At 44.0% G+C, this 27,232-nt stretch overlaps 1 protein-coding gene across 4 annotated transcripts in view; it reads left to right on the top strand.

The window, feature by feature from the left end:
- ADCY2 (adenylate cyclase 2) overlaps nucleotides 1-27,232 on the top strand; it is a 129,736-nt gene that overhangs the window by 69,688 nt on the left and 32,816 nt on the right. For all 4 annotated transcript variants that reach the window (XR_004691663.2, XM_060278172.1, XM_060278171.1 and 1 more), the window contains 7 exons: nucleotides 3,145-3,214; nucleotides 4,838-4,935; nucleotides 5,044-5,128; nucleotides 10,097-10,234; nucleotides 11,133-11,255; nucleotides 12,074-12,258; nucleotides 14,280-14,364. Coding sequence is in view for 3 of the 4 variants with exons in the window: in XM_060278172.1 (XP_060134155.1) it covers nucleotides 3,145-3,214; nucleotides 4,838-4,935; nucleotides 5,044-5,128; nucleotides 10,097-10,234; nucleotides 11,133-11,255; nucleotides 12,074-12,258; nucleotides 14,280-14,364 (784 nt within the window). In the remaining variant the exon portion in view is untranslated. The remainder of the gene's footprint in view (nucleotides 1-3,144; nucleotides 3,215-4,837; nucleotides 4,936-5,043; nucleotides 5,129-10,096; nucleotides 10,235-11,132; nucleotides 11,256-12,073; nucleotides 12,259-14,279; nucleotides 14,365-27,232) is intronic.

Below are 27,232 nucleotides of genomic sequence, written 5' to 3'. Positions count from 1 at the left end.
GCCGGGTTTGACCTATAAACGAGTTGAATGTCAAGAAGCTGCTCTCTCAAATATTCTTTTGGAACCAGATCAACTAAGAGCACCAACACATAATCATATAGTGTTGTTTACTCACAAGGTTTGAAATCGAAAGTTCTCATTACCAGTATGGACCGTGGCTGTTTGTCATGCCAGTGCCGGAGGAAGAGAAAAAACTTAAACACGTAGCAGAGATTCCCAAAAATAGACCAGAGGCAATTGTACTTCATCCAGCAGAGCTTTACTTGCCACTGAAGGCAAATCCTGGCCTGAGTTCTTGCAATTTACTGTTTATTACTGAAAGCAAATTATTATTACTGAAGGCAAATAAGCATAATGGTGACGAATCCAGTACATTCAGGATTGGTTGTTGTTGTTGTTGTTTAGTCGTTTAGTCGTGTCCGACTCTTCGTGACCCCATGGACCAGAGCACGCCAGGCACTCCTGTCTTGCACTGCCTCCCGCAGTTTGGTCAAACTCATGTTGGTAGCTTCGAGAACACTGTCCAACCATCTTGTCCTCTGTCGTCCCCTTCTCCTAGTGCCCTCAATCTTTCCCAACATCAGGGTCTTTTCCAAGGATTCTTCTCTTCTCATGAGGTGGCCAAAGTATTGGAGCCTCAGCTTCACGATCTGTCCTTCCAGGGAGCACTCAGGGCTGATTTCCTTAAGAATGGATAGGTTTGATCTTCTTGCAGTCCATGGGACTCTCAAGAGTCTCCTCCAGCACCATAATTCAAAAGCATCAATTCTTCGACGATCAGCCTTCTTTATGGTCCAGCTCTCACTTCCATACATCACTACTGGGAAAACCATAGCTTTAACTATACGGACCTTTGTCGGCAAAGTGATGTCTCTGCTTTTTAAGATGCTGTCTAGGTTTGTCATTGCTTTTCTCCCAAGAAGCAGGCGTCTTTTAATTTCGTGACTGCTGTCACCATCTGCAGTGATCAAGGAGCCCAAGAAAGTAAAATCTCTCACTGCCTCCATTTCTTCCCCTTCTATTTGCCAGGAGGTGATGGGACCAGTGGCCATGATCTTGGTTTTTTTGATGTTGAGCTTCAGACCATATTTTGCGCTCTCCTCTTTCACCCTCATTAAAAGGTTCTTTAATTCCTCCTCGCTTTCTGCCATCAAGGTTGTGTCATCTGCATATCTGAGGTTGTTGATATTTCTTCCGGCAATCTTAATTCCGGCTTGGGATTCATCTAGTCCAGCCTTTCGCATGATGAATTCTGCATATAAGTTAAATAAGCAGGGAGACAATATACAACCTTGTCGTACTCCTTTCCCAATTTTGAACCAATCAGTTGTTCCATATCCAGTTCTAACTGTAGCTTCTTGTCCCACATAGAGATTTCTCAGGAGACAGATGAGGTGATCAGGCACTCCCATTTCTTTAAGAACTTGCCATAGTTTGCTGTGGTCGACACAGTCAAAGGCTTTTGCATAGTCAATGAAGCAGAAGTAGACGTTTTTCTGGAACTCTCTAGCTTTCTCCATAATCCAGCGCATGTTTGCTATTTGGTCTCTGGTTCCTCTGCCCTTTCGAAATCCAGCTTGCACTTCTGGGAGTTCTCGGTCCACATACTGCCTAAGCCTGCCTTGTAGAATTTTAAGCATAACCTTGCTAGCATGTGAAATGAGCGCAATTGTGCGGTAGTTGGAGCATTCTTTGGCACTGCCCTTCTTTGGAATTGGGATGTAGACTGATCTTCTCCAATCCTCTGGCCATTGCTGAGTTTTCCAAACTTGCTGGCATATTGGGTGTAGCACCTTAACAGCATCATCTTTTAAAATTTTAAATAGTTCAGCTGGAATATCATCACTTCCACTGGCCTTGTTATTAGCAATGCTTTCTAAGGCCCATTTGACTTCACTCTCCAAGATGTCTGGCTCAAGGTCAGCAACCACACTACCTGGGGTGTATGAGACCTCCATATCTTTCTGGTATAATTCCTCTGTGTATTCTTGCCACCTCTTCTTGATGTCTTCTGCTTCTGTTAGGTCCTTACCACTTTTGTCCTTGATTATGGTAATCTTTGTACGAAATGTTCCTTTCATATCTCCAATTTTCTTGAACATATCTCTGGTTTTCCCCATTCTATTGTTTTCCTCTATTTCTTTGCATTGCTCATTTAAGAAGACCCTCTTGTCTCTCCTTGCTGTTTTTTGGAAATCTGCATTCAGTTTCCTGTATCTTTCCCTATCTCCCTTGCATTTTGCTTGCCTCCTCTCCTCCGCTATTTGTAAGGCCTCGTTGGATAGCCATTTTGCTTTCTTGCATTTCCTTTTCCTTGGGATGGTTTTCGTTGCTGCCTCCTGTATAATGTTACGAGCCTCCATCCATAGTTCTTCAGGCACTCTGTCCACCAAATCTAAATCCTTAAACCTGTTCCTCACTTCCACTGTGTATTCATAAGGGATTTGATTCAGATTGTATCTTACTGGCCCAGTGGTTTTTCCTACTTTCTTCAGTTTAAGCTGGAATTTTGCTATAAGAAGCTGATGATCTGAGTTACAGTCAGCTCCAGGTCTTGTTTTTGCTGACTGTATAGAGCTTCTCCATCTTTGGCTGCAGATTGGTACAATCCATAAAAATCCAGCTGCAGCACTTACAAAAACTTATAAACCTAGAACAAGACAAAACCTTAACACTAAGCATACTATGTACAGAATACCACACCAAAAGGAAGAGCGATAGAAAGTAAAACCCAGGCTCCTTCTGGTCTATAGTTATAGTCAGCATGACCTTAATTGGAAGAGATAAGAGAACCAGGTCAAAGCAGCTTCCCAGAAGGTATAACCCAAACAATCATGAAGCTTCTTTCATACAGAGAAGCTTCCAGTAGCTTCCAGAACCCCCTTGAATTAATCAGAATAGGAAAGAGCTCTACACATCAGATCAATACTTTCTGCACTAAGAAATGCAAAGTGACACTATTATCTCCCTATTTTGAAAATTGAAATTGGTTGTATTCCCTCACAGAGCTATATGGTTTAGATTAGATTTCCTCCCATTGTACAAAGTTGTGCCTCTTACTTAAACTTTTCAGAAAAATATAAGAAGCAAATAATTATCCAGCTTTATGTATAATATTCTGTATGTTCTTTCTTCCTCTTCTAGGCAGTGGCTTAAGTCTGAGGATATTCAAAGGATATCATTGCTCTTCTATAACAAAGCACTGGAAAAAGAAGTAAGTAACCCTTAGCATACAATGTGAGGGTTCTGTGTTCATTTTGTAAAAGCAAGTCATGGCACTAGTTGGTTCTATTTACATGGGGGTCCTCTCACCTGAAAAATGTGTGGCCCTGTTGGTGTCTAAGTTGAGGTAGCGGTGGTTTTTCTCGCCAGTTCTTCTATTTACCATAATCTCCTTCCTGACATGAAGCAAAATTGGATTCCTTCTTGGAAAGACCAGAGGCTATCTCCTATTTTATCTGGAAATGTAAAGGATGTGCCTGTTCTCCAGATTGCAGCCTGTTGGCCCTTCCTACAAAGCACTGTAAATTTCATAGAAGTGGCCTCTGACTGACCAGAGAGCTTGAACATTGTTGGTTTTGAGTTCTTCCACCGCTGTGTTTTATATAGGTATGCTTGTCCACCAGGCCTAACAAATCAGAGCATTTGGTCCAAATGAGAGAGTCGTCCTTCCTTTCTCTTTTTGCTCTCTGTCTTCAATATTTCTGGTTCAATTATGTCAGCTTATTCTCAGGCTAGAAGTGGGCTGTTCGAGGATTTCTGGGTCAAGTTGGTTTTGCTCATTTTCCATTGCAGGGAGAAAGGGGAACATTCCATGATGAACATTTTATCCCAGTAGGCCTTGCCACAATCAACTGGGAAGCTCCCCAGTAAAATGCAGCATAAGGGAGTATCAGGTGCAGTTCGATAGGACTTGTGCAAGAGAACTTCTTGGTGGTTTGTTTCCTATAATTATAGTAAAGGTAAAAGGTAAAGGGACCCCTGACCATTAGGTCCAGTCGTGACCGACTCTGGGGTTGCGTGCTCATCTCGCATTATTGGCCGAGGGAGCCGGCGTATAGCTTCCAGGTCATGTGGCCAGCATGACAAAGGCGCTTCTGGCAAACCAGAGCAGCACATGGAAACGCTGTTTACCTTCCCGCTGTAGCTTTTCCTATTTATCTACTTGCATTTTGACGTGCTTTCGAACTGCTAGGTTGGCAGGAACTGGGACAAAGCAACGGGAGCTCACCCCGTCACAGGGATTCGAACCGCTGACCTTCTGATCAGCAAGCCCTAGGCTCAGTGGTTTAACCACAGCGCCACCTGGGTCCCTAATAATTATAGTAACATACCCCAAATAGGCACAGTTTTGAGCCCCTTGTTTATGTAAAACCTTTTTTAAACAAATGGTCAAGAGAGGCACAACTGTTAGTGGCAGTGCCTGCTCTTGCTATTTTCTTTCTGGAAAACCATTGAAGAGGCACAATATAACAATATAAAATCTGATGGATCAGTCCAAGAGTCCATCTAGTTTGGTGCCCCCTGACCAAAGAGATGCTTCCAGGAAGCCTGTCAGCTGGGCATGAAAGCAAGACCCATTTCCTATAATTGGTCCCTCTGCCACTAGCGGGCAGAGGTGCATCGCCACAGTACATGGGAGTTCTGTTTAGCTACTATAGCTAAGAGCAGCTGATAAACCTGCTCTCTGTTATTTTTTTCCAGTTCTTTTCTTTAAAGCCTTTGAGTTAATGGTCAGCTAAGGAAGCATAAGCCTGTGTTCTAGTAACTGAGTTAATTTTAGCTGTTTTAAAATAATGTTAGGGTTTTTTGTAATTACTTTCTAATTTTGTTTTAGTATAGAGCAACAACGCTTCCTGCGTTCAAGTACTATGTGACCTGTGCTTGTCTTATATTCTTCTGCATTTTTCTTGTGCAGATCCTAGTACTACCCAAGTAAGTGAGAACTCATGCTTGAACAATCCATCAACCAGAATTCCTTCTGTGTCTTTTATTTGTACTGTACTTTGGTTTCTCTAACAGGCCTTTCTTCCTGTCTTGTAGAAAGTCTGCCCTTGGGATTTCCTTTGGAGCTGCCTTCCTTGTGCTCTCCTTCATTCTTTTTATCTGTTTTGCTGGACAGCTTTTGGTAGGTATTAAGAGAATGCTGTAGCAACACAATTCGTTCTGCATAAACAAAGGGGCCTTAACACCCATGCAATAGAGTCAAGGTTACTTTCCCTTCCTGTTAGTTGTCTGGGTGAGAAATAAATGAGAAATAAACCTTTTGAGAACTTCCTTTCTTGGAGTTAATTTGCTTAACACTTTTCTCAATGGTGTGAATTTCAGAAGTTTTTCATATAGGTATTGCTATGTACTGACCTTTACTGGAGATGAAAAACTGAGAGACTTGCATTGTAGCTTGTCATACCTGTCTTAGCCAATGACTTTTGCTGACAAGCATGAATACACAAATATGTGTAACTAATCAAGAATTTAAACCAAGATAACAGAGGAGCAAAGCACATCTCAGGTCACAAATGGCTCTTGAAATTGAACAGTTTACTGTGTGGGATGGAGGGGGTGCTGTTTCAGGATCAAACTGCATAGTTCTGCTCTGGAGTGCAGGTTTCCACACCCCCCCCCAAAGGGACAGTGCGGGGCCTCCATTCCAGTTTGAGATTATAGCATGGAGGGGTAAGGGGACTTGTTTGCAGTGCAAGTTGCAAGGAGGAGGCCCCTAATACAGCTTGAGTCCTCACTCCCTACAGCAAGGGCCCATCCACACAGCTGTTTGTCCTGTGATTTCTAGCCCTTTGTATCTATCTATTATCATGAGTCCAATAGGGTTTTTTCTTGTCCCACTGCCTTTCCTAGGAAAACCCGCTGTTTCCTGCTGAATCAGGACAAACATTAGTCTACAGAAAACTGGAAGAAATATTTGTCCCTCTTCTGAACCAATCCTAAAATAGATATTGAAGGGGAATAAGCATGCTTTCCTGGGAGCTGTGTTTGGGGCAATCTGCTTTTGCCTCCTTTCCTTCTTTCCCCACCTATCACCTGCAGGATAATTTCTCTGGTTGCAGTACACTTCCAGTTTTCTCTGAGTGCTTAATTTTTTATTACTCTTCCCTGTTTAGGGCTAATGAAAACTGTGGTCAAATGATACATGTGCAAAATGTGTGTGTTCCTACTCGTTTGCTTTGATTTGTTGTGATTATTCCAATCACAGATTTATTTTCTAAGTATTAATTAATAGGTATTGGAAGGGTCACAGCTCCTTGTGTATATGTCAAATGATGGTTTGATTCTCTGGTTTTCTGATTCTCTGACTCTCTGCCATGGGTGGGGGGAGCTGAAGGTGAAGACAACACGAAAAGCAGACTATTGGTTATAGGAAGAATGAAATGGAAAACATTGGGTTTCGGGGTCTTTCCCAAGTAAAATCCAAGACAAAAATCACAAGTGGGAACACCCAGCCCTGGACCAAATTGAAAATGGCACAAAGAGGTCTGGACTTAAGGGAAAACATGGCTGGGCCCTAAGCGTGTGTAGAAATTGTACTCAAGGCCAGAACTACACAGTTAAGGCCACATATAGTTATGCACTGAGAAAAAGAAGTCTAAAGGGCAGGGGTAGGCAACCTAAGGCCCATGGGCCGGATGCGGCCCAATCACCTTCTAAATCCGGCCTGCGGACGGTCCAGGAATCAGCATGTTTTTACATGAGTAGAATATGTCCTTTTATTTAAAATGCACCTCTGGTTTATTTGTGGGGCATAGAAATTCGTTCATTTCCCCCCCAAAAATATAGTCCGGCCCACCACATGGTCTGAGGGACTGTTGACCGGCCAACGGCTGAAAAAGGTTGCTGACCCCTGGTCTAAAGTCTCCATGGGAACACAGAACTCATTCTACCAGATCCTGACCCCAGGAGTTCATTGCAGCACAACCGTCACTATTGGCAACTCTGCTTATCAAAACTTTGGGTCAACGTTCGCAGAACAATGAATCAAAATGAAGAAACTACTTTAAGGAGATCCAGGCTCTGAATGATGTTCTTTGTTACTTATCCCAGCAAGAGGGAAATGAGATTGTCCTGCAGTTGCAGGGAATCCTGTTAACACTGACTAGATATAGGTATTACTGGGTGCTGACTACATTGCAGTCACATACTTTGTCTCCTGTTTTCCCCAAATGTTTCAGAAGAAGAGAGCAGCTGAAGAAGCCTGCATCTCAGCCAGGAAGAAGAACTTGACTGGGGGTTTAGTGGGGATTTGAGACTTTGGGGCTTTGGGCAACTAGGACAACATCCCTCGTTGTTAGTGGCATTATATCCTAGCCTGTTCTCAAGCATTTTCCTTGCACTTTTGTGCATCTGTTTGGAGCGTGAATGTATGGATTTGGCCCTTGTGGAGTGCACTTGCACCACAAGTAGGTAAAGAGCACCCAGGAGCAAATGAGAAAAGACAAAATCAGATCAAATGAAGCCGTGATGGAGGTGCTGCAGTGGAGGCTGCCCTCAAACGGTGCTAGACAAAAAGTGCCTTAAGACAAAAGGATGGCATTTGATTGTTTTCTTTCTCTGAAGAGGTAATTACATTACTGCAAAGGTGCTTTGTGTTCCTCCCTCTATGGAACATACACATTTCCTTCCTGTACAGTCACCATCATATTATTACAAAAAGGAGATATTTTAAGGGAGACCTGGCATTTTTTAAATATTAATTCCAGTCTCCTTTGCAGCTGCCTGTCTTTTGCCAGTGTGGTGTAGTGGTTAAGAGCGGTAGACTTGTAATCTGGGGAACCGGGTTTGTGTCTCCGCTCCTCCACATGCAGCTGCTGGGTGACCTTGGGCTAGTCACACTTCTCTGAAGTCTCTCAGCCCCACTCACCTCACCTCACAGAGTGTCTGTTTTGGGGGAGGAAGGGAAAAAAGATTGTTAGCCGCTTTGAGACTCCTTAGGGTAGTGATAAAGCGGGATATCAAATCCATTCTTCTTCTTCTTCTTCTTCTTCTTCTTCTTCTTCTTCTTCTTCTTCTTCTTCTTCTTCTTCTTCTTCTTCTTCTTTCAGTAATACTATTTATCTGTTTTGCTGAATAGCTTTTGGTAGGTGCTGAGAGCATGTTGCTTTTCTTAGAACCTCAATTCCAGTAATGAGGCCATAATATCTTGACATTATTGAAGACCACCTTTTCTTATAAAGAAAAGTTCCTTCAGCAAATAATATCCTTCTTCGTTGCTTGGGTAAGGAAACAGATCGCTGAGGACTTTCTTCCCTGGAGTTAATTTACTTTTACTTACCAACCTGTGGTGATTTCTAGAGTTCACATCATTCAGTGTTGTCAAGACTGCAAGCAATTTCTTTGTCGCCCATTGTGTTTTCTGTTAAACAAAACTGTCTTACTAGCTGGACAGTTTTTCCAAAGTGACTTGGTTTTTGATGTATGTTGTTGTTTAGTCGTTTAGTCGTGTCCGACTCTTCGTGACCCCATGGACCATAGCACGCCAGGCACTCCTGTCTTCCACTGCCTCCCGCAGTTTGGTCAAACTCATGTTCTTTGATGTATAGGAGAGAAAAAACAAAAAGGGTATGTGACCTGATGTGTCCCTGATTGTTATTTAGGAGATGGATGCCAAACATCTCTTGAGCTTGAAATGCACAGATAGTTTTCAGGTCAGAGCTGTTCCTACTCCAAGTAATGCCAAATAAAAGAATGGGAGGAACCTGGAAAAAAATTAAGTGTTCATTCTAGTGAAAGGCACAAAGATCACCCCCCCCCCTTCTTAATGCAGTGCCTTTCTTGAATGGTGCAGCTGTCTTCAAACATAAACCTTTTTGGTTAAAAGTAGCTTTTATCAATGCTGATAAAAGGTTCCATGAAAATGGTTAGGTAAGTGATGTTAGTGTAATAAAATTGGTATGTAGATATTTAGGGTATGTTGTCAAAGCAGCCATGCTACTGAAGGCAGAGATTTATTTCATACGCTTTTCATTGTTGGGTGGGATATCAAACATTTTCAGGGCTGTATCCTTGAAATAGTTCCGTGTAAGGTGTGGCAGAAGGACCCGGACAAAACTTGTGGCACTACTCATGTGCCCTGCGACAAACGAAGGGTGGGTAGGCCCTCTGTCACATGTTCAGTTGCCTTTAGTTCTTTGCTTTTAAAATAAAAATTAAAGGGATGGAGAGAAATGTACCCCATGGGAATTTTGCAATGTGTGTTCATGGCAAGTAATCTAAGCAGAAACAGAATAAAATGAAGTAGGATATGGATAAATGGCTGATGCTCCTTCTGGACTGATCATGTCACAATAATTGTAGTTTATTTTAGCAGTATTTTTACTGTAATTTTAGCTGAGTTTTACTTATGTGAAAGTGGAAAGCAGTTGTGGTAACTTCAGCTTTAAATGTTTTGATAGAATCCGTTCACATGTATCTGAAATAAAAGTGCTCAAGACTGAGATGGTGGTGGTGGGCCCTTTTGTAGCACATAAAGCTTTTAGGGTTTAATTTTTTTATGATGCCATACTCTTCTCAGTGAGGTCTGCCTGGTTAGATTTATTGTAGTCCTTACAAGGCAAATGAAATAACTTTTCATGCTGCTTGGCTTTAGGGCTCTGTGAGCCGAATGGTTTTTAATACTGCGTTTATCGTTCTGCTATTAATGTTTAGTATTGTTAATGGGTTTTTAACGTGTCCGAATCCTTTCTTTAATATACTGTGAATTTTAAAATTACGTTATGCTCCAGTCTCTGCATTTGCCAAAAAATGAAATAAGAACTGACTGATCCCCTGATCCTACATAAGATTCAGTGGATCAGTGACCTTTGCACTTAATTCCCTTTTTATCTACTGTTGTGGTTAGCCAGTCATTTCCTACCTTACAGCTCCAATATGGAAATAGTTGCAATTCAGTGCACATTTTAATCCACTCAAGAACAATTCATCCCTGGGATGGAGCAGTGCTTGAGACCCTCTCCTCCTCCTCAGCTGCTCTCTCTGCATCGCCTGCATGGTCTTGCCGCTTAAAATGGTGAGCGTTCTTGTTTGAAGCTAACGTGGAAGAAACAGATTGTTCATAGAGATGCCTTTCCCTGTATTCCGTGTGCAGCAGTGCAACAAGAAAGTCTCGGCCTCACTGATGTGGATCTTGAAGTCCTCCGGAGTCATCGCAAACCAGCCCTGGCCACGTATCCTGCTCACTTTGATAACCACAGCTATAATATTAACAATGGCTGTATTCAATATGGTAAGTTGAACTGGATTTTGTTTCCTTTCCTATTTTTCTATCCTTCTGACATGTTTCTACGATGCTTGTTACATGCAGCAGTTTCATTTGGGTTTGGGGTTGACTCGACCTGCCCCCAAAGTTGCACACTCTGGTTAGCCTTGCCCCTTGTGTCCACACATCTGCAAGGAAAGAGCTGTACATGCAGAGCCATCTCTGTGCAGATGTTTGCAGTGGGGCCAGGGCTTGGGGCTGGCTTGTTGGCAGAGCTCCACTTGTGGATTGATGCAACTTTGGGGTCAGATCACCTGACTGGAGCTAATATAAATACAGAAATGGGCCAAAGCCAATGTCTGAGGAAATAAAGGAGTTGAAGAAAGGAGGCGCTGGGGAAGAAATAGGCCTGGAGAAAAATCTCACAAGGGTCCATGCACCATTGGCAAGAAGGAACTAGACTGGCAAGGGAGATTTTGAGAACTGTGGACCATAGCCTGGGTGGCAAAGTGGGTATATGGTTGCTAGGTCAAGGATCTTTACCTCAACTAGTCTGTTGTACCTTTGACAATTTCCAGAGGGGTACCGTGTCACTCTCGTTGCATGAAAACCAACAAGAGTTCTGTGGCACCTTAAAGACTATAAATTTATTCTACTATAAGCTTTTATGGACTACCACCCACCTCATCAGATACAACAAATTATCTTTCTTGCTAAGCAGTGTTGCACATTTCAGGTCTCCAGAATTGAAGGTTCTGGGTCAAAGCAAGATAGACAGAGGTAGTTGTTGTCCCACCCCCAGGGGGGCATTAAAGGCTGTTTGAAGATGAATTATTGTCCCTGTGGTCATTCCCCTTTTTCCTCTAAATGTGGTAGGTTCATGTCTCATTTTTCCAGGTCCTAAGAGATTTCATGTTTGTTCTAGTTTTTCTTGGACGATGATGGTGTGCTTGAATTCCTCTCTATGCTAAATACATCAAATGCAAGTTCTCCGAATGCAAGCAGTCATATCCTCTCATATATGCAAAGCAACTATTTTTTCCTTCCAGTAAGTTCATATTATATTTCTTATTTGTATAAGCTTGTTCAGGTACTGTCAATAGAGGCAGAAAGACGTAAGGTCCACTTTGGAGCCACTTCCTAACATTCCCTCCATAGTTGCTACTGCTATGCAAAGGTTTCCATTCCAAGCAAATGGCACACCTTCCCAGGAGCTGTTAGACATTCTCGCAAAGGGCCTTGGGGAAAGAAGTTCTGCTGGGTTCACTGGGACAAACTCCCAAGTAAGTGTACATAGGATTGGAGTCGTTTAGTCCAGTCCTAACTACATTTGCATGGAACTCCATGCTCCTTCAGGTTCTTCAATTAAGGAGACTAAGGAGCAGGAAACCGGCAGGCAGTGCCAACCTTTGGTTGGTTGTAAATGTGGGGGCAGGTTGAGCTTGGTGGGGCACTGCCCTGTTGGCCTTAATGGAGCAACCTCCACTGTCCTGAACCAAGAGGGAGGGGCTATTGTGTAGCTCCTTCTCATCCAGTTGTCTCCTGGTTGGGAAGCAAGTACAATTATGCAGGATGGACCTGGGGAACTGATTATGTAGTTCCAGCGTTTTAAATGTCACCACTGTGGCATGGGATGAAACCACAGAAACCATTGTGATAATGCCCCCTCCAATCTAATGGAGCTTTTGAAAATAGGCTCTTGTGCATGGAAAACTCACTTGTCATGGAGAAGACTTGGATTCTTCACCCTGACACACACTATATGTGTGAATTGATTTTTATTTATTTATTACTTGAGGGCACAACCACAGATTAGTGAGAACCAGGCTTTCGCTGCAAGCTAAATCCAAATATTTCCCTTTCCAGTACTTCATCTACAGCTGCATCCTGGGCTTGATTTCCTGCTCTGTTTTCCTCCGGATAAATCATGAGCTGAAAATGGCAATCATGCTGCTTGCCCTGGTGGCCTATAATGTCATTCTTCTGCACACACATGGCTCTGTGCTGGACAACTACAGCAAATCCCTCTATAGAATGGCACCTCTGAAAAGGTAAGCCAGCGAATCTGAGCCTCAGGGAAGGAGCTGCTTAGGATCAAACTAGGTGTTGTTAGAGCCACAGAGCTGCCTGTACACTCTTGATTGTCCTGTGCCTAGAAATCACAGGGCCGAGAGGGTTTCTGCTTCTGCTGTCTTTTCTAAGCACAGATCCAAGCCGTTTCCTTTTTGCCCTGGAGCTTTCCCTGGGGGAACCTGCTCTTTAGCACTGGTGGGGCAGGTGGGGCTTGTCAAGTTGGGAAGGGAGGGAGCCCATCTGGGAGAAGGAAAACTCTGATCCTAAACCTCCACTGCCTTGTGGAATATTTTTGGGGAAAGAAAGGGCTAAGGAGTGAATTCTACACAAATCCAGAATGGAGCTGGATGGCGCCTTGTCTGCCTCCTCCTGGCAATTCCAGCAGCCAAGTTGGTGCCAAACATATTGCCCTGCTTTCCTTTGGACCACATCAGTGAAGCTGAAGGGTGGGTCTTGTCCTCTTGGCAGCTCATGACCTCCATAGACACTGTCCAGTGAGTGTGGGGAGGTCACTTCAGTACTGCTACCGGAGCAAAAAGAACGCAGGAGGCAGAAGTTACGAGGTGCCGGTTTCTGCCACCACAGCAGGCCCTGTGATCCTTCAGCAGTTTGACTTCACCCCTGGAGATGCGCTCCATTGCTCCACGAGGCAGATGGATGCCAACAACAGTGCTGAATTGGATCAAACATCCCTCGGTGGACAACCCAATGGATGTTTTCTCTAAGTGAGCTCTAAAGAGCAGGTTTCCCCATGGGAAAGCAGGGGGACCAGCAGAAGTGTGGACAAGCCCTGTGTTAGCCTGCTGGTTAGGTGGGGTGTGGAGATCCACAGTATGGCGATGTCACGTCATACATGGACTTGGCACTGGTGGCTCTGTCTCCCTTTAAAATCTAGTTCGACCCCTGCTTCCTGGAGGAGGGAGGAGAAAACAATTGCGTTCAGTTCAGCTGTTCAGCATGACAAAATAATAATACAGTGGTACCTCGGTTTAAGGACGCAATTGGTTCTGGGGAGCCAGTCGCTCCCCAAGCAGTCCGTAAACCGAGTGCCTCTTCTGTGTGTGCGTGAAGCACCGCTAGAGCGCTTCTGTGCATGTGCACGCTGCGCAGATCGCTTCTGCGCATCCGTGCACCACGGAACCCAGATGTAAGCACTTCCGGGTCTGCGGCGTTCGCAGACTGATTGATCGCAAACCGCAGCGATCATAAACCGAGGTACCACTGTAATGCAAATATCACCAAGCAGGCAAGGGCAATGCCAAGAACAATCAGGGCAGGCGTTAATTTTCAGGATTGCAGAATGGACCCATTAAATGTGGAAACTCTTTCTCCAGATTTGTCAGGCTGGCAAGAGATAATGTTCTCTAGCATTAGTGATTATATGTGCAATTACTGTGGCCTTATTCATAGGAAACTAATACTTTCCACAAATGAGGTATTTAATTTTCTTTACCATGACCATAATTTCATTCTCTCAATACAAATTTCTTCAAAGGAAATGTGATTCATAGATTAAATAAATAAATAATAATAAAGATCATAACCCAACAGTTATCTGATATCTTTGTGAAAAGGGGCAGGGGAACAAATAACAGTCCGAAAGCTTTGTGCGCCTGGTGTGACCCTACAAGAGCGTCAATTGTTCCTCGTATCCTATATAGTTCCTCTTTACAATGGATGTATGTGGTTGTCTGGAATCTTGCTGCAATAAAACTAATGGCAAGGGGGAGATCCCAAAATACACTGGAAACTAGTAAGTCAGAGAGAAGACGTGACTTATTTCCATTGAACCCTGCTCATGAATTTCTTATGTGGAGAAACATTTACTCACATCAGATAGCAGCCTAAAGTCTTATAGCGCAAGAAATGCTTTACAGCTTGAATTTCATAGTATAACCTGGTCCTCCATCGCAGCAACTCAAAGGAAAATGGACAGGCTCAGAAAATGAATAGCATTTTTGTTTTCCTGCCAATTCTACTTGCACATTTGCTTTCACAGACCAGGGATACTGAAAGATCTCAAGACAATGGGCTCGGTGTCCCTCTTCATTTTCTTCATCACTCTGCTGGTACTCAGCAGGCAGGTAGGAACCTCCATCTTTCCCCACCTTTTCATGCGTTTGTTTAGGAGGCTCCCACTGTTTCTGCCTTCCTGCATTGTCACAGTTACCTCTGTGGTCGCCACATGCTTGTTAGACAAAATGTTGTGGCGTGAAGCAATCACCAGAGAACCCAATTGAACATTATATTGGTTCTGAGGCATGAAATAATTAAATCTTCTTTGAAATTGTCATTTTTTAAACCTTTCAACCCTAGAGGTTTGCCTTGAGATTTTTGCTCAGATTCCATTTGTTTGTGTACAACTTGCCTCCCCCCCCCTTTACATTTGCTGCCAGCATAACATTTTTAGATCCATAGTGGTAAGCAGCAAAGCAGGTTTATTTGTTTTATTTTTTACAGCATCTTGAACATACAGTGTTGTTCAGAACAACTTGTTTTGGAAATCTCTATTCATAGTATCAAGAATTTTGTTCGCATGTTGCTTTGTATGTAGTGTAGGCTGCAAGACCAAGAAAAGTTGTTTATTTATTACTACATTTATATCCTGCCTTCCCTTCAAGGATCTGAAGGTGTTGTGCACATTTTACCCCCAGCCACAAGGTCACCAAATGAGCTTCATGGTGGAGTGGGGATTTAAAACAGGGGTTTCCTAGTCCATCCCCCTAACCCAGGGGTCCCCAAACTAAGGCCCGGGGGCCGTATGTGGCCCAATCACCTTCTAAATCTGGCTCGTGGACGGTCCGGGAATCAGCATGTTTTTACATGAGTAGAATGTGTCCTTTTATTTAAAATGCATGTGGAGCATAGGAATTTGTTCATTTTTTTTTTCAAAATATAGTCCGGCCCCCCACAAGGTCTGAGGGACAGTGGACCGCCCTCCTGCTGAAAAAGTTTGCTGAACCCTGCTCTAACCACTACACCACACTGGCAGCATAAGAAATGCCATGATGATACGCTTGCCAGTTGTTGGTGGAAGCTATTCAGCTGGTAGATACAAAGAACAGGGCCTTTTCTGTGGTGCCCCCTCTCAATTGGTGGAATTAATTCTAGGCTAAATCAGGCAAGCTGACCTCTTTAAACAAGCTCTAAAGACACTTCTTTAGGATTGTCTTCGTGCTGTGCTGTGCATCAGGCTCTTTTTAGATCCCTGCATTGGAGGGGGTTGGACTACATGACCTTGGGGTGCCTTCCAACTCTACAGTTCTATGAATCTGTGATTAAAATATAAGGTTGACAGTTGGGCTAGAGTAGTTGGGCCTTGTGTCCAATGCTCATTTTAGTCCTACATTTATTTGTCATCAGAATCAGAGTTCTTTATTGTTGTATTTTAAATATTGTTATTGGTGTGTCTTAACTATTGTAAACTGCTGTGTGAGATTATTGTTCTGAAAAGCAGCACGTAAACCTTTTCAATTAATACATGGATACATTATTGGTTTTTTGTAGATGAACTCTAATACAATGTTTTGTTGTTGTTACTTGTAAAACTAAACAGCCAACTTTTTGGAAATGACAATTTCTATAGCATTGAGTTTCTCACATTAAAATACAGGTTTTTCCTAACCTGTTGGGAGAGGTGTTTAAATATGAATTCAGGAGTGTGTTTGCCCTTACCAGTTTACTGATAATGACCAGTTTACTGCAGTAATTTCGGTAGTTTGGTTTTCTAAGAGGTCTATTTTTGCGTTACAATGGCTGGTGCTCTTTCACTTTATGAGCTCTGCTAGCAAGAGCTGGGAGCGACATTGTTTGTTTTGCTCAGTAAATTAGCCTAGGATAGTAATGAGGCATTGAAAAGCCACAGTTCTAATTCTCATGATAAATATGCACTTGAACAAAGCATCTCTTGGCTATATTTTGCATTATAAGGTCAGTTTGGAAAATGGTTCACCATCTGAGTTTGCCTCATGGCACTATCTGTAAATGCTTTTGAGTAGAAACTGAAGTCGGTGCCTTGATCCTCGCATAGATAATTAATTCTGAGGGCTTTTATAAGGGATATAGGGCCTGCCTTAGTGGCTCAGTTCTGAAGCCCACCTGGAGGGTGTAAATAGGACGTGCCCTGCCAAGCAACTCCCCTGCCTTGTTGTTTTTACTAGACTCTGAGACTTGGAGGTTTCACTCAGCTGGCAGCCCTGATACTTACGCTCTCATTGCCAAAGTTCATGCGTTGGTTACTTCAGGGCTGAATTACTGCAAGGCACTCTGTGTGGGGCTTCCCTCACGTTGGATCTGGGGGCTGCTGGTGGTGCAGGATGCTGCAGTACGATTGCTGGTGGGAGTGAGGCCCTTTCAGGATACAGCACCTGTGCTCAGAGATCTGCTACCAGGCTGAGTTCATGGTGTCACTGTTAGTATACAAAGCCCTTAACAACTTGGGACAGTTTACCTACAAGATCCTCTGACCCTGCCTGTGCCCTTTCAGCTGCATCTGTCTGTGGATTCGGCCCTATTACAGGTGCCTTTGTAAGAACTTTGTTGTTTTGTGTGGCTGCGCCTACACTTTGGAACTCCCTGCCTCTTGAGATCAAGCCTTCACAGTACTTTTTTTTTTTAGCACATGCTGAAAACATTCCTGTTTAGGGAAGCCCTACCCAGATGCTTAGAAAGTTGAGGTAATTCTAATCTGCTTTAGTATTTTAACTTTTGTCTGTTTTAAAGCAGAACTATTACTTGATTTTACTGTTTCATCTTTTTGTAAACCATTCTGAGGTTTTTATAATCAAGCGGGGTATAAGGTTTGTGAAATAAGTAATGTAGTCCCTTACCACATTTTGTGTCAGTGTCGTGTGGTGAAGCACTTCGATTTTCCCAGTCCTGAACCTATTGCCAATCCATCCCCTCTATAAATATGTCATCCAAAGATTAATAAAGTAGCTCTGTTTTATGTTAGCTAAAACGAGGACAAAACAGGAGCCTTGCTTTCTGTTGTTTCCTTCTTTGCCTAACTCTACTTAGTGCTGCCTCAGCATGACTGCAGATTTTCTGCCTTGCCTTGCTCTGTGTTTTTGCACTGCTGTGCCAACGGGGCCATAGCTGGGCCAGCAGGAACCAGCCCAAGACTATGGGGCTGTTTAATTCCATCCAGATATTGTTCTCCTGTGGGCTGTGTCAATATTGTGCTTGTGGAATGCAATTTAATTGAATCTCTCCCTGCCACTGTGGAATATTAATACTGTGATAAAGTACCCTATTAAGCTTTGGGTAGACTTTAACTCTTATTTGGTGGCTAGTGCTGAGCAAGAGGAGTATTTTAATTTGCTCTGTTGAGTTGTAGTTAAAGGTCAGATCTTGTGAATCTTTTGCCAGCCCCACAACCTCAACCTCAACCCATGACCCTGAGATGAAGGGTTTCCTGCTCTACTGACTGAGCTATCCCAGTCAGCTGCTGGATCGCACGGTGTGCGCACACACATCTATTCCAGTGCAATCTTTGATCTTTCAAAAAAAAATGTTTTATTTAGCTTATTTTTAAAATCTATATACAATATTTTGCCATTTTTATTATAATTTATTGGTCCACTCAATCTGCTGGAGCCTGTCTTCACATGCAGGGGAAGTCTCTGACTCATTGAGGGTTTTGAGACCCATCGGTTCCCCCCACTTGGTTTAGCCGGCCGGTCCAAGTACGGGGTGGGGACCAAAGGTGGACAAACTACCCCAGGAGGAACACAAGGTGTTCCCCAGCAGAGGTACTCCCCTTTGCCTAACATCCCAAGTGAGACCACCACAGTAAACACTGAGACGTTCCTGCAGTTCAGGTTCTCTCCCCTCTCCCCACTTTTGCACAAGAGAAGCCTTCCTCACCTGCAGAACATCGAGGTGGGAGGTGAAGGGGAGGGTGGAGCAAACCTCTGATGAAGGAGGACTTGTCCACTCATTAAACAGGACGTATGACAAAGCTCTTTGAATGAGTGTTAGAAATAGTGTTTTCATATTTCCCATGAGGCCGTCTTTAAAGGATTTATTAAATATAAAAGTGATAAGAGAGTAGCATCCAGTAATTTAATATGCATCACCAGTACATTGATAATGTTAAGACTGATATTTCCAATTTGGTGATGAATAGGTTTTTATTCTTTGGCTCTGCATAGGAATGTCATCAGCTTCAGTGTTTAAGTCATCCATTTGGCATTCCATTAATTTTTTTATAACACAGTAATAACTGATGAACTGCGAGATAGTGAAGTGAAATGTGATGCATGTATTTAGGGCTCAATTCTGAATTTCAGATTTAAAGACTAGGTCAACCCCCATGATAGAGAGGGAGAGAGAGAGAGAGAGAGAGAGAGAGAGAGAGAGAGAGAGAGAGAGAGAGAGAACACAGTTGTGGTTTCTGCATTGAAGATTGAGATATCAGAATGAAAGTTGGTCCAGGCACTTTTATTTTGTGTCTTTCAAGTCTCAACTCCTCCTTGGTCCCTTCTCTCTGTTCTCCAGGGATACAGGAAAAATGTAAAACATAATACAGTACAACATCTCTTTCGAAGACTGCAGCAAGTTCAAAGACCAGTATGACTCTCCACATCTCCTTTGAAGCAGGGGGAATTCAAAGAAGATTGTACTTTGTCTTTGGAAGGAAAGCCTTCTGAATACTGTGACTTCCTAGTTTTGCGGTGCAGCGCTTTAAGCACAGCCTTAGCTTCCATTCCGCAAACAGAGAAAACTCTCCAATTCAGATTCCCTTCTCTCTTCCTCAATCCTTTAAATCCAACAGAAAATGTCATTGTAAATTAATTCAGCTGCAGATTTGTGGTTCTTTAGCATTTCTTTGCCTGGATATCACCGTATTTTTCGCTCCATAAGACGCACTTAGTTTTTAGAGCAGGAAAACGGGGGTGGTGGTGTCTGAGTGCGGGGCGAACAGCCTGCTCACAGCTCCCAACCGCTCTGCTCTGTATGGCTCTCGCTTTTCAGCGAGCCGGGAGGAGGGGTGGACGGGGCTCCCATTCGTACCTCCTTCCAGCTTGCTGAAAAGCAAGCAGAGCGGGAGCCGCTTAAAGGCTGTGTGCGGCTCCCGCTTTGCTTACAGGCCGTGCACAGCCTGTAAGCGGCAGAGGTGGCAGAGGGATGAGCGCCGCCTCCTCTCGCTGGGGCAGGCAGAGCAGCCACCATTGGGGGAGGCGCTGTGCTGCCTGCTTGTGTGAGCGGGAGGGACAAGCGGCAAGAAAGGGCTCCTTTCTCACCGCTTGTCCCGCCGCTGCCTCTCGCAGCCTTCCTCTGCCTGCCCATGCCGCTGTTGGGGGAGGCACTGCACTGCGTCTCCCCCAATGGCGGCTAGCAAGCCTGCTGTTGCGGGGTGTGTGTGGCAGGAGCGGAGCATGCTGGCGGTGGCTTCAGAGGAGATGCTTGATAGGGAGCCGGCTCCCGCCCGCCCCTCCTTCCCGGCTTGCTTTACAGGGAGCCTTCGCACCTCCTTTTTAGGAGGGAAAAATGTGTCTTATGGAGCAAAAAATACGGTAAGTAGGGCTTTCCCCATTCCTCAAAGCCTGTATTTGCCCTGTCTTCTGCTACATTTTGAAAATCTCCCTTTTCTGAGGTGAGATAAATAGGAGCCATAAAGCAGAGCTACTATTCCCAAGGTTTTCTTCTTTTTGTTATAATTTTTCAATTCTTTGCTTTCCCCCACCCCTGCCTTACTAGAACTTGTTCTGTTTAAACATTGTTCATGCCGTCGCTGCAGAATTGAGGCTGGTATAATGGTTCACCTGGGAGGCAGGCTGCCCCGGTCCCCTCCTAAATATATTGCTAGCCATTGCCATTTGCTTCCCTCAGCTCCACTGCTCCCAAAAGGTGATGCAGAGGTTTTGGACATTGGTGGCCCCTGCGAACTTCCCAACCTCCGCTCTTATCCCAAACCACCAGGAGTGACTCGTCTGCAGACTCCAGATTAGACACAAACATGGGCTCGCCCTCAAGTCCTTCATGACTTGCTGTTTCCACTGGGACCATTCCACAAGCCTGGATGCCCTATTTCAAAAAACTGTTTTTTACCTTCTCCTGTGTAATAAATAGGATGGGCTCATTCACACCTCCTTTTGCTCTGCCCCTTTCACTCGGGGAAACCCTCTCTTTGCCGCTGGATTGAAAGAAACTGCAGTTGGGTTTTCTGTGGACTGCCGTTTGTTCTGATTCAGCAGTAGGGAGCAGATGCTGTGGCGGAAGCTGTGGGGCAAATGCAAAACCACTCAGGCCCCTGTTGAGAAGCCGAGGGTCCAGCTCCTTCCGTTTTCCACCAGGCCGAGGGAGGGGCTGACATACTAGAAAATGACTGCTGCTGCCAAGCAGAGAGTAATGTTTTCATTCTTTTAAACTGCTTTCAATTGTGTTTTAAAAATAGAGGCTTCCGGGTTCAGCGCCAGCGCCGATCGGCGGGGTTTCGTCTCGTCTCCGAGACGGCCCGTCCCTGCTAGGAGTGGGGAGGGCAGCGAGAGCGACGCTGCGCCCCTTAGAACCTCGGGAAGGGCGTCCCGGGGGCAATTTGCTCGGCACAGCCCCAATCCGGACTCCCCAACTCTTCGGTTAGCTCTAATAAGAGCTCCGGAGCGAGGAGGGTAGAAGTCGCGGGGGCCATTTTGAGCGGCAACGTTATTCTAGCAGGGAGAAGCTTCAAGCCGAAGGCGGAGAGCGCTGGATTTTTCCGAAAATAAAACGATTGGAAAAGACTGTAAGTAACCTCACGATTTGGATTATAAAACAATTTGGATCTGGGAGAGAGGGGAGAAAAGAGGAAGCCACCCCCCCACGGCAATAAAAGAGACAGTAAATAGAAACCCGAAGCCGTAAACAGAAGATTTGCAATTCAAAAGGATCCCTCAAAGGCATCAAAGAGAATCTCCCCTTTGATGCAGGGTGAAAAACCTTTCTTTTCCTCGGGAGCCGGCAGCCCAGACAACCCAGTGAGTTGATCAGGATTTATAAGTCAATTTTTATTTCACTTTGTATTTCTGGACTTTGTGGAATTTCTTTTTTGGTTTAAATGTTTGTGAAATGTGAGTTCGAACTTTATTGTTAATAAGAGTTGAAGAATGCAGCCAGCTTGCTAAAATGGAGTCGAGAAAATAAACTGTGATCATATTCCACCCCACGTGACAAGTTTTGACCTTGGCAGGATTGAATTATGTCAACAAAAAAGTGTTCCCCTGAGTTCCAGCGGTCTGTTTTGACCTTAATGTGGGAAACAAGAATAGAGCTATGTCAAGAGGAGACACGACGGCAAGAGTTACAGCAAAAATTTCAGATGGTGATGGCAGAATATGATTTTTTAGAAGATGAAGCTTTTGACACTGAAAAAGATGAATGTGAGAATGACAATGATGGTGACTGTGATTTGGAAGGAAAAGATGAAGATGAGGACTGTGATGATTCAACACAAAATGAAGCACACCACGAAAAAAATGATGACTTTACTCTACAAAAAGTTGGATGGAGTGCCCTGCTTTTGAGGGGGGCACGATTGGTATTATTGGAACTCCAGAACGCCCACAGGGAAGAAGGAAAAAATATGCAGAGAAGAGAAGAAATTCAGGGGTCCTGTATGGTGGCCTGGATGGCAAAAGACTGTAAACAGGGGGTGGGGTGAAGGGAAAGTGATGTTGTGATTATAAGGATGGATTAACAGGTTTATAACTGGTCTGCTGATTATGGAATTTGCTGGATTGGGGGGGTGGAGCCGGTAATCGGGGATGTAAGGTTAAATTGAGAATAGTTATAGTTTTAAAAGTGAATGGATTTTGGAAAATGTGAAAATATGGAGGCTTATAGAGGGAGAAAAAATTAGGCACGGGAAGATAAAATGGGAGTTTGATTTTTCAGTGATTTGAATATTAGATGAAAATGTTAACAATTGATTTATAAGTTGTATAAGATACAAAGGTGTATTTTTATAAAGTAAGAAACTGTTGCAGATGATAAAAAAGGGATGAAAACCGGGGAAGGGGGGAGGGGAAGCCCACAAAATATGGTTTTACAATTATGAATGTAAGAAAAAATTTTCTGTTTTGTATTGTTTTTTCTCTTTTTTTGCCCTTTCTTTTTTCTCTTTTTTCCTATTTCTATTTTTCTCTTTTTTTGGTATGACAATAGATGGTTGGATGGATGGCCTCCTGCGTACTGCCCTGGTTTGCTGGAGCTCCCTGGTGGCAGGGGGGGGCTTTGGGGTCAGGGGAGGGGGAGGAGGACAGAAATCCAAGCATAAAATGGACCATCTCTGACTGTTCACATACATGGGATACTTCTGTGGCAGGGGAGGACCCATGTGGGTGGGTAGGAAGGAGGTGGAAAAGGTGTTTATGTATGTACCGTTTTTTTTGTTTTTTGTATTTTGTAAAATTAATAAAAAGTATGTTCAATTGTGTTTTAAAAATATTTGTAATTGTTTTAAACTTTTTAGAGGGGTTTTTTGGGGGGGTTATTCCGCTGCTTCTGTTTATATTTTGATTATGTATTCTGTGTTTTTATATTGTAATTTTATCTTGTGAACCACCCTGAGACCTGGAGGTGATATTATTATTATTATTATTATTATTATTATTATTATTATTATTATTATTATTTATTACCTAGAAAGCATGGGGCAAACGGAAAACCACTCTGACTTAGCTTTCTAGGCAAGGGACAAGCAGGAGTGTGGGCCAGCCCTGTGGTTATGAGGCCTCCTCTGAGTAGCACCACTTGATGGTTCAGCTGTTATCTGTTCACACAGTGGACCATCTCTCATCATACCTCTGGCCCCGTAAACTCAGCCCATCCGCACTCTCCATCACTAGTTAAGTTTGTGAAAAGCGACAAATAGTGGTTGGCATCCACCTGTCTCAGGAGACAATGGAGTGTGCCTCTGTGGGTGAAGTCAAACCGCTGGAGAATTGCAGCACCTGCTGTGGCTGCTGAGACTGGTAACTAAAAACTGCTGCCTCCTGCATTGTTGTTTTCTGCGTTAGCAGCATCAAAGTGATCTCCCTGGGGTGCAAGGCTGTGTCGTGTGTATGGGAGATCCTGGACTGCCCAGGTGACAAGACCCCCCTCTTGACTTTGCTTATGTGGTCCAAAGCAAAGCAGAGCAAGGCTCCATGAAACCATCCAACTAACAAATAAATTAAGTAAATAATAATGAGGATGCTGACCTGAAGGGTTTCTCTCTCTCTCTCTCTCTCTCTCTCTCTCTCTCTCTCACACACACACACACGGTCGGATCAAGCTGGGTAATAATATGCGTGCACATGGGCGTAGGCAGGGGGCAGGAGGGGGCAGCTGCCCCCCTTAGAAGCAAAAAATTAATGTATTTTACAGACCATAACCAGCACTTTTCCCCTCCAAAAACTGAAGTGGAAAGGGCTTTGCTTTAGCAAGAACAGCTAAATCTCCGCTTGCTGGGGGGGGGGGGGACACAGCTGTAACAAAAACACATCAAATAAATAAAACAAAGTGGCTACCAGTAGTTAAACAGTCAAGACAATGGAGCAGATATTCCCAGGCAATATTCGATAACTGACCACTTCACCCTATTGTTCTTCAGTGGGAGTTGTTAATGAGCATTCAGGAATCGCATTAAGAGTTCTATTGGCAGTTTAATGAGGGTGCAGAGGATTCAATTTGACTAAGGTGGCTCTGCAAGGCTAAAAGGAAGTGAATAAGAAAGGGGGGGCCTGTAGCTTTGACAGACACAGTGATGTTTATAAAAAGCAGTGGCGTTCCAGTCTGCCCCTCCTCCTGCATCTGTATACTGTAAATCAGGGGTGGCCACCTCCCAAGAGACTCTGATCTACTCACAGAGTTTAAAACTGGGAGTGATCTACCCCCTTGTGGGGGGTTCAGGTCAAAGCTGTTGAGTTTTTTTAAGGAAGGGAAGCCCTGTTTTGGGGGGTTTAGGTCAAACTTGTTGAGCTTCTTTTAGGAGGGAGGGAGGCCCATTTTTGTTTAGGGCTTCAGGTCATAGTTCAACTTTTTTTAGGGAGGAGGAAAATTTTGGGTGAGCTTTTTTTAGGGGTGCCAGTGATCTAGCAGTGATCTACCACAGACATCCAGTGATATACTGGTAGATCACAATCTACCTGTTGGACGTGCCTGCTGTAAATCAAGCAGAGAGAAAGCTGCTTACAAGGCTCCTATACAGGCGTACCGGTATCTTCCTCTTGCTGCAGAGTTCCAGCATCACAGCGTCACCCAGAGGCACCCACAAATATGAGTTATCCCTCTCTCTATTCCTTCCTTCCTTCCCTCCCTCTTCCATTCTTAATAATATATGGGGGGGGCAGATAAGCCCCACATAGAAAGCCCATCAACATGGGGGGGTGTGTGTGACTCTTTCAAATACGGTATTTACCAGTAATTGGGGGGGGGAGTTATCTAGGCCTCTGGAGTTGGCAGCTATGCCTAGGAGTAGGACAATTCAAGAAAGCAGAATGATGCATATGCTATGGTAATATATCAATAGAATCATAGAATTGTAGTCGGAAGGGACCACAAGGGCCATCTAGTCCAACCCCCTGCAATGCAGGAATTTTTTCAACTGGTATATTAAAGTGTTTCCATAGCTTTGTGCTGATTCGGTCATGTTTTGATAATGTAAATGTTTTCTACCAAATTTGTATATATTTTACTGAATTACATTGTATACATTGTATATAGCCTTTGGCTATAAGCAATCAACTTGATACCTACAGCAACCATTGGAGGGGCCGGCCCCTCCACCAACCAATTTATTAACCAATGCCTAACTGCAACCTTACAAGTTGTGACGAATTGTAGGCGTAGTAGGCGCAGTAGGCGAAAACCAAGTGGCACCAGCCAATCAGCCAAATGGAAAAATTCCTACCAGGCCCCTGCCCCAAAAGCAGACGACCCCCATGGCAGGCATAGCAAGGTCAAATGCAACAGCTTAAATAAAAACCCAGAGCTGGAGCAAGAAGGCATCTTCAAATATTAAATAAATGCAAGGAGTGAGTTCCCAGGAATTGCAAGCCCCCCGGTGATGAATCAATCATATATTAAATAAATGCAAGGAGTGAAACACCATTTTCAGAACCAAGGTGTCCGTGATTTAAAATCGCTTTTGAGTCTAGAGGTCTCCAAAACACCTCCCAATAAATCACACTTCACACAGAAATGTAAGTTTAAGGTTTTTGGCATAATTTTGGCCACAACTTTATTTAAAATACTTTATTTAAAATACAGAATGTGAGTGGTTGCTTAGGAAATGAAAGAGCTGATAAAAAAATGTGAATCTATGAGTAGACACAGGAAAGATATCCAGAAGAGGAGGAAGCTAATGGGAACAAGGACACAAATGCTAGAAAACACATAAAAGAGGCCTCCATGTGACTCCCTGCAACAGGGAATAGTAAACTATCAGATCCAGGTCCACGCAGATCTCTACACCCACCCACCCACACCCCAATGGTGTGGGGGGGGAGCGATCTGCGTGGATCTGGATCTGATGCTATTCCATGTTGCAGGGAGTCACATGTATAATAGTATGTTTTGGAACTTCAGGTGGGCTTGGAGATGCACAGCTTTCCTCTATATCCACAACGCAGGATACGTTTCGAATGTCAAGATCTTGTAGATGGCTTTCCGGTATCTCTACGATGCAGGATTCGTTTCGAGTGTCAAGATCTTCTGCCTGGCTTTCCGGGATATCCACTATGCAGGATTGGTTTCGAGTGTCAAGATCTTCTGCCTGGCTTTCCGGTATCTCTATGATGCAGGATTCGTTTCGAGTGTGAAGATCTTCTGCCTGGCTTTCCTGTATCTCAACTGTGGAGGATTTCTCTTTAATTACCAGATCCAGCAGAGAACCACACTTTGAACATGTAGTCAGACTCTCGCTTTTTACCGAATTTCTTGGGGTAATCACCACTGCAATTTCTATTTGATATGGATCTGTTGTGGTGGTCCTGATGCAAAATCTCTCCATCCCAACCAATGCTGCACTCAGCAGCTGGAAACCTGCAGCGATACAGCCAAGATAAATAGAAGGTCCAATATGCTGCTCGTTCGGAATTGGAGGCAACTCAAAAGTTTCTGGGAAGTGGGAAGTCAATTTTCCCATTCTGCAAGGCAGAAGACATGTTCCATATCACAGAAATCAGGACAAGGATCCCTGCAGGTATGTTCAGGAACGCTCTGAGCCTAAAAAAGGTTAAGAGGAAATCCTTGTGTTTTCCGGGCTCGAACACATTGCACAAGGCAAATGATATTAATACTAGGGCGGCTGAACTCATAGTGGAAGCTAAGGCCATTAAGCCCTGAGCAATAAAAATTTCCCTTGGGAGGGTTGGATATCGCTCAGTGAGACCTTCACAATGCCAAAAAGAGTTGCCGTCGTCAGAAGGGTTTCTCCAAAAACAGACATTCCAGATTCCAATCCAGATGTTTCCAGAGCCGTTCTCTCCACGCCACACTCTCCAGTTGACACTGGCTGTGGTTGCAATGCACAGAATGCAGGCCAAAATACTCATCAAGAACCCACATAACTGGAGGCAAGAAACTACGTTCAGCAATCTCCCCACCAGGGAGCCTTCTCTCACCCGCAGGGGGGGTTTGGAGAACAGAGGACCCAGGGAGACTTTGGCAGACATCCTGGAAACAAAAGAGAAGACAACACACAGTGAGGGAGGGAATAACAAGCATGTCTAGTCATTGAAGGACATCCTCCCTCCTGGCCAGAAAGAAGCAGCAAAAGAAAGAGTTCCCCTGCTCTCTCCCACCCCCTGGTTAGGTAGAGACATCTGATCCAGAGAAGCCGACACACATACTTTCTTCCAGCACACTGCTCCTGATTGAATATACTGTTGCATTGTTCCTGTGAAAATGGCCCTAACCACAGCAACCTGTTGTGGATGGGAATCTGCTCATGATTTCGCTGTTTTGCTATCTGCTACTGCAGCTATC

The sequence above is a fragment of the Zootoca vivipara genome, chromosome 8 (genome assembly GCF_963506605.1).
Source record: "Zootoca vivipara chromosome 8, rZooViv1.1, whole genome shotgun sequence".
Taxonomy (NCBI): Eukaryota; Metazoa; Chordata; class Lepidosauria; order Squamata; family Lacertidae; genus Zootoca; species Zootoca vivipara.
This window is presented reverse-complemented; position numbering and strand designations above follow the sequence as displayed.